At 42.7% G+C, this 7,716-nt stretch overlaps 1 protein-coding gene across 1 annotated transcript; it reads left to right on the top strand.

The window, feature by feature from the left end:
• Window positions 1-5,513: 5,513 nt before the first annotated feature.
• LOC106344635 (uncharacterized mitochondrial protein AtMg00310-like) lies at window positions 5,514-5,987 on the top strand. Its single transcript, XM_013783972.1, has one exon. The coding sequence runs from the start codon at window positions 5,514-5,516 to the stop codon at window positions 5,985-5,987; it is 474 nt and encodes a 157-aa protein (XP_013639426.1).
• Window positions 5,988-7,716: the final 1,729 nt, after the last annotated feature.

Below are 7,716 nucleotides of genomic sequence, written 5' to 3' on the forward strand. Positions count from 1 at the left end.
TGAAGATGATGAGGTTGAGAGAGTAAAAATGTCATTTTCGAAAAAAATAAGAAAAAAAAACTAATGGCGTTTTTGTGAATAATCTGAACTTGTGGGGTGAATACGACGAAAGAAGAATCCAAAAAAAGCATGGGTTAGTTATAGGTTTGACTTTGAGTTTTGAGTCATTTTTGCAAAAAGCCCGTTTTAGGTTTGACTTTGAGTTTTGAGTCAATCTTGCAAAAAGCCCATCAAAGTTAAATTTGAAGTTTTGGTTTAGGAAAAGAACACTTAGAAACTTCAAATATAGAGTCTTTTTGGAGATGTTTTAAGTACAGTAGAAAGATTAATTTATGCCATGATTCTCTTAAGATAAACATGCTTTTACAAAGACAATAAATGAAAATGTGTGGCTAAAAGGATATTTGTAAAGGCTCATTTATAATCTGGCTGCAGTGGTGATTGGTGAAGATTTACAAAATGCAATATGCAATATGCTTATCCAAGAACAATATGTATTAAAAGTGCGAATCTATAGTATTAATTAGTAGACAATGCAATTTAATAGTAATCTTCCTTAAGGTTGCGGCTAGGGTTTTGGCGACTTTGAGGCGATTTTCAGATCTAAACTCACTTCGTCAAAGGCGTCGGATCTAGCGTTTCTCTGGCGGTTATATGAGAGAGGGAGACTACTCCACACTCCTCTCTTCCTATACTCTCCTGCCCCTTGCAGTGTTTGACCTATTTTCTACAATTCCGATAACTTATCTCTGGTTCCGTGCTCAACAAGATTAAGGTTTCTAAAAGCTACGTTAGAGAGATCTTCTCCCCTTTATTAGGGCGTCTCCTTGCCAAAGAGGCTACAACAACTAAGATATACCGAGAGAGGAACAACCGCTATAGGGCGGAAAGTTCCCAGAATATTCGGAACTTCCATCATGCTCGAAGACGCTTACAAGACGATGAGGAAATCATTAAGGTTCCTGAATTTGACTACACGGATCTGGTGGAGAAATACAAACTCTCCCTGGTGGGAAGAATGTTCCATCAAGATGGAAGAAGCGTGGATGCCTTACTAAAACATATGCTGACACGTAAGATTTGGGACGTTGAAGGCCGAGTTCGGGGAATCAACCTTGGAAATAATAAATTCATGTTCGACTTCAAAAGAGAGGAGGATCTACAGAAACTTCTCATACGCCGTCCTTGCCACTTCAATAAATGGAGCTTTTCGCTGGAACGATGGGCACCAACTATTGAAGAAAGCTACCCGAATTCTATGCTCTTGTGGGTTACGATCACGGGTTTACCTACACACTACAAAAAGATGAATCCTATCGGACTATAGGACTCGCTATCGGAGAGGTGGATACAGTCGATGTTGATAACATAAGGGTTAGGGTCCAGATAAAAGTTGACGAACCTCTGCAATTCAAAAGGAAAGCGGGATATGCAAATGGTGATGTGATCAATGTGACCCTGAACTACGAAGAAATTTATCGCTATTGCTATACTTGCAAAAGAATCTCACACGAAGATGGCACTTGCCCTGAGCTCTCCCCAGAGCAAAGAGAGGTGAATAGAATTGCACGACTTAAACAAAAAGAGAAGGAGGAATTGGCTGCTAGGGAAGCTTTCTCTGCTCCGACAAAAGGTTTAGAACCACATGCGAGGTTTGACTCTTAAACGAGGAATCCCCGTGTCTATGACTTAGACAGAAAACCCGTGGATTCTCACTTGAGAAGAAGCGAGCATACTGGAACATAGCACAATCAGAACGCAGAGTATTACGACTTGTGCCTTAGAATCTCAAACAAAAGGGATAACCTGGCAAAAAATGTCTGGAATAGACTTGATCACAGCTCTATTAAAAAAGATCCCCGAGATCGGGAGAGATACCACCCCTATCTGAAAGACTTGCGCGCAGACTCTAGATATATTAAGAGACACACATGGATCATCAACAAACAAGGCCGTTATGGGGACTCTGCATCATCCTCCACCTGAAGGGTAAAGGGATCCAGTCCTCAAAGCAGGAACATAGACCAAGATATACCTATTGAGAGGAGACGTCCTGAACCACCCTCGTGATCAAACCCATCACCAGATTCTCAAAGAACCATCTCGGAGCCACATCGGCTTCACAGGAGTGACTCTCATGTGCGTCAGTTTGTACAACACTCTAGATATGAGCCAAGAATGGAATGGCAACCAGTTCGGTCAGCTGAAAAAAGTCGGGAGGTGCAGAATCGAAGGATAGCTGAACAAGAAACTGCACAAGAAGTAGAACATGAGTCTGAAGAAGATATAAGAAGGAGAATCAAAGGAAAGGCACCCACAGAGGATTCAAGTGATAAGGAATACAACCTGGAGTCTAACTTTGGAGCTAGTGAGACTCTTAAGAGTAACGGGCCAGCAGCAAAGGATATCCCTGAGAATTAGGTGAACAAAGAGCTGAATATGCCTATTACTCGCTCACAAGCGAATGGCCTAACGCTACAACCGACTTCTGAGCCTATTGCTCTGGTGCACTCTAAGAAGATAGACAACCAGGAACTGGAGGGAGAGAGGATAAAGACAGGAATAACGGGGAAGCCCACAACGGCAAAGGAGACAAATCTCTTAAGTGAGGAGGAGATTAATCAAATGGCGGAACAATACGCCAGTGTGGACTTCGATATGGATGAGGAAATTTTGAATGACGATGATCTGTTAGATGAAGTAATGGAGGAGGATATAGTGATTCCAGAGATGCAAGAAGTAAAAAAACAGATCAGCCCAATACAAAAGAAAGATGAAAGAGACTTGTGAGGTGATGAATGGGAGAAAGCAATGACAAAGAAAGCGCGACCATAAACTAGTAAAGAGCCCGAACGGAACAAGAAGGTCCAGAGTGATATGTTGCCACCGATATGCATTAACAAGCGTCGAGGAACACGGAGCCCATACACCAAAGGAGCCGCAACATCGAAAAAACTGGCTATCAGAGCACGAGGCTCACCAAAAGGCAAGCTTGTTAGGCATGGGCGTCTCAGTTCTTTGAGAGCCTCAGACTCAACAGCGATCCCTCGTACTGAGGTGTATCCCTCGGCTGTTAAAGGCCAAAAATCTACTGCTGCATCAGGTTCAATGGGGTCCCAGAAACCACCCAGTACTCATATATGAGTGCAATCGCCTGGAACTGTCAGGGGGCAAGAGCCTACCTGACCAAGCAACACTTACGGGAGTTGCATCGCTGCTTTCATCCTACTTTTCTTTTTTTTTCAGGAAAAAAACAATTTTACTTTTATGCAAGACTTTAAGTTTGAGTTTGGTTATGATAATTTGTTCACCGTGGATCCTGTTGGTAGGAGCGGTGGACTGGCTTTATTTTATATGAATGATTCTGAGGTCGACCTTGGTTTTTCCAATAATCGTATGAAAGATAGAAGGACATAAAGTGTATAGCACTTTCATGTATGGAGATCCGGTGGTAGAATACTGTGAGGATGTATGGGAAAGACTAATGAGGATGACTATGAACAGAACAGGAGCATGGCTGATCATGGGAGATTTCAACGAGATCACCAACGACGGGGAAAAGAAAGGAGGAAAAAAAGATCATATTCTTCCTTCCTGCCGTTCAAAATATGTTGACATGTTGTGGTATGATTGATTTCCCTTTTGTTGGTAATTCTCTTTCCTAGGCAGGTCGGACGAGAGCAGGAAGAGTTCAATGTCGTCTTGACCGGGCAGTTGGGAATGAAGATTGACACCAACTGTTTTCCCACACGTATGTGGAGTACCTATTGCATTGAGGTTCCGATCACAGACCCATCCTCGCAAGATTTATTTCGAAGGAGAACCAGCACAGGAAGGGCTTTAAATTCGATAAACGCTGGATCGGAAAAGCAGGCTTTAACCACGCGGTACATGGAGTCTGGGATGCAGCTAACCTAGACAGAGACGCGACCCTGTGCGACAAGATAAAGGAGAGCCGAAAAGCAATCTCTAGATGGAAAAGAAGTAACGTCACCAATAATGCAAAACTCATCGAACAGCTCAAGAAGGAACTGTACAGGGTGAAGGGTGACGAAAACATTACGAGCGAGGAGGAGCTGGAACTTAAATGGAAGCTTTGTGCAGCTTATAGAGACGAGAAGCTGTACTGGAAGCAAAAAAGCCGAGCACTCTGGTTACGAGTAAGAGACAGAAACACGAAATACTTCCATGCGAAAACTCGGGCTCGCAATATGATTACACAGATAAAAAACTCAATGGGCCAGTGGGTAGAGACGGAGGATGGTATAGAGATGGTGGCGACAAAATACTTCCAACAGCTATTCTCTTCTTCGAACCCGACTACCGCGACAGTTAGTAATGATATGAACCAACAACTACTGAGAATCCATCGGGATGAGGAGATAAAGGAAGCAACCTTTGCAATAAATCCAGAGAAAGCACCAGGGCCAGACGGGATGACGAGTTTCTTTTACCAACGTTTCTGGAACAAAATTGGGCACGATGTATGCAGCATGGTTCAAAACTTCTTTGAGACTAAAGAACTCGACGAACGCCTAAACCAGACGAACATCTGCCTTATCCCAAAGACAGACATGCCGGCAACCATGGCAGAGTTCAGACCGACCAGCTTGTGCAATGTAGGATACAAGATTATCTCGAAAATCATATCCACGAGATTAAAGTGTATCCTTCCGGAACTGATTTCTGAGAATCAATCAGCATTTGTGGCAAAAGGCTGATAACAGACAATATCCCTGTAGCACAAGAAATGTTCCATGCCCTCCGAACAAACCCCATCTGTAAAGAAAAATTTGTAGCAATTAAAACTGACATGAGTAAAGCTTATGATAGAGTGGAATGGAGCTTCATGGAAGCTTTACTTATGAAACTGGGATTCGAGCAGCAGTGGGTAGAGAGGGTCATGAAATGTATAACATTGGTTTCTTATCAGGTGTTGATAAATGGCAAAGCAAAAGGGAACATTAAACCTTCGCGGGGATTACGGCAAGGCGACCCACTCTCACCTTTCTTATTCATCCTCTGCACAGAAGTTTAGATCTCTCACATCAAAAATGCAGAAGCTACAGAAAGGTCATATCATGCCATCGCGGGGTTTGCGCCAAGGCGACCCGCTATCCCCTTTCCTTTTTATTCTCTGCACGGAAGTTCTTATATCACATATAAAACATGCAGAATCCTCTAAGGCGATTACGGGTATTAAAATCGCAAGAGAGAATCCCCCGATCTCACATCTCTTATTCGCGGATGATAGTTTGTTCTTCTGTAGAGCAAACATACCTCAATGCGAGGAACTGATGTGAATTATTGACGTCTACAGTAAAGCCTCAGGACAACAACTGAATAAATCCAAATCCTCAGTTCTATTCAGTTCTAAGGTCGTAACGTCCTCAAAACTCAATCTGAAAAGATCACTAGGGATTACGAAAGAAGGGGGTATGTGAATGTATCTAGGTATGCCAGAGAAGATCTGTGGCTCAACGACTCATGTGTTTTCTTTTGTCCAGGAAAGAATGAATGGAAGGATCAATAATTGGTTCAGGAGGCTGTTATCACGCGGAGGGAAAGAGGTACAGATCAAATCGGTTGCACAAGCGACCCCCTCCTACGTTATGTCTTGCTATCTTGTTCCGCAGGGAGTATGTAAAAAGCTTTCCGCCACAGTGGCGAGGTTTTGGTGGAGTACAAGAGATAATAATCGAGGGATTCACTGGATTGCTTGGGATAAAATTTGCGTTCCCCTGGGGAAAGGAGGTTTGGGTTTCCGAGATTTTAGAGACTTTAATCTTGCCTTATTAGCGAAGCAGGTATGGCGCTTGTTGGTATTCCCGGACTCTCTGATAGCACGTGTACTCAAAGGTCAATATTATCCTCACTCGAACCCTCTCCGTACGGGTAAAGCCTCGACACCATCATATGGATGGAGAAGCTTGATGGCAGCAAAACATGTTCTTGAAGACAACATCTGTAGAACAATTGGAACATGAGCTGAGACTAAAGTATGGGAAGATGCTTGGATCACCTTAGAAGTTGCAAGACCAGCAAAAAACGCTCACGCGGAGTTCGACCCTGATCTAAAGGTCCATCACTTAATAAATTTTGATACGAAAGAATGGGAGGAGAACCTTATTTCGGAGGTGATTCATGCTGATGATATCCCACGAATTTTGGCAATCAAGATAAGCAAAACAGGATGAAGTGATGACTACTGCTGGAAGCACACAAAGTCTGGACACTATTCAGTCAAATCGGGATATGATATCGCAGTGGAACAGAGGAGGAAGCAGAGCTTTAACCCCACAGTAGAACCCATCATAACACCCCTGAAGCAACAAGTGTGGAAACTAAAAATGACAAGGAAGATAAAGCACTTCCTATGGCAAGCCCTGACGGGCTGTGTTTCTTCGGCGAGTAAGCTGGTTGAAAGACATTGCGGTACAAACACATCGTGCCAACGGTGAGGAGCTACGATCGAAAATATAAACCATATACTCTTCGAGTGTCCACCAGCCTTTCAATGTTGGCTCCTAACTCCAATCCCATCACCTCCGGGGCTATTCCCGTGTACCTCCCTATATGCAAACTTTAAATATCTACTGCAACATATGGCGACAGAGAATCGAGTAAATGGCTTCTCAATGTTCCCATGGCTGATATGGTATGTGTGGAAGGCAAGAAATGAAAAGTGTTTCAATGGAAAATGCATCTCACCACTGGATACTTTTCAGCTGGCTTCGCAAGAAGCGGAAACATGGAAAGTGGCGCAATTTGGAGAAGCGATGGAAGAAGAGGAAGAACCTCCGATGCAGAGACAACATCCCTTACTGCCGGCACAGACATGAACTAGTTTTCGATACACTTGCCAAGTAGATGGCTCGTGGGCAACAAACGATGAATGGATGGGGATAGGTTTTGTTCTCCTGGAGGCAGATGAAGCGATCATGCAGGGGCAGCTTTGTACGTCGCAGAGCACAGTCACCATGTAAGCGGAAGGAATCATCTGGGCAATGAAAGAAATTCGAGACAGAGGTCTCTATGATATTAACTTTGCTACAGACTGTCAACAACTGACCAACCTGGTCGACAGAGAAGAGGAGTGGCCGACGCTAGCATCGGAGCTGGATGAAATCAAATCGATGTGTTCTAAATTTCAAAACGTTGCTTTAACCTTTTTACTGCGCTCTAGTAACTTCCGTGCATACACTATAAGAAAACGTGCCTATAACAACAAACATTTACGACGAAAATATTTCGTCGTAAATTTACATGGTGTTTACAACGCAGTTACGAGGAATCCAACTTTCGTCGTAAACGCCATGTAAATTTACGACGAATAGTGTTCGTCGTAAAATCCATGTAAGTTTACGACGAATGTACGTGGAATGAGAAATACGTCGTAATCATTACATCGACATTACAACGAAACATGTTACCGTTATATTTAGGTGAAAACGTGTATTCAATGTGCTTTAACTTACCTAATTTCGTCGTAAAGTCGTTGTAAATATTATGTTAAAATCATGTAAAATCCATGTAAAATATTCCTTGTAAAATCGTTGTTATATTTCAACTACCCAACTCGAAAATTTCTCTATATATATGTCATTTCCCACAACTCTTTTCCTCACAACACACAAACGGAAAAAAAAATCCGAAAAAAAAAATTTCAAAAAAAAAATCTAAGAAAAATATGGCCGGTGGCGGTAGTATTTACGA

Source organism: Brassica oleracea, chromosome C5 (genome assembly GCF_000695525.1).
Source record: "Brassica oleracea var. oleracea cultivar TO1000 chromosome C5, BOL, whole genome shotgun sequence".
Lineage (NCBI taxonomy): Eukaryota > Viridiplantae > Streptophyta > Magnoliopsida > Brassicales > Brassicaceae > Brassica > Brassica oleracea.

Excerpts from the sequence above, each read along its gene's own strand:
- LOC106344635 (XM_013783972.1), top strand. The coding sequence starts at position 5,514 with ATGAATGGAAGGATCAATAATTGGTTCAGGAGGCTGTTATCACGCGGA.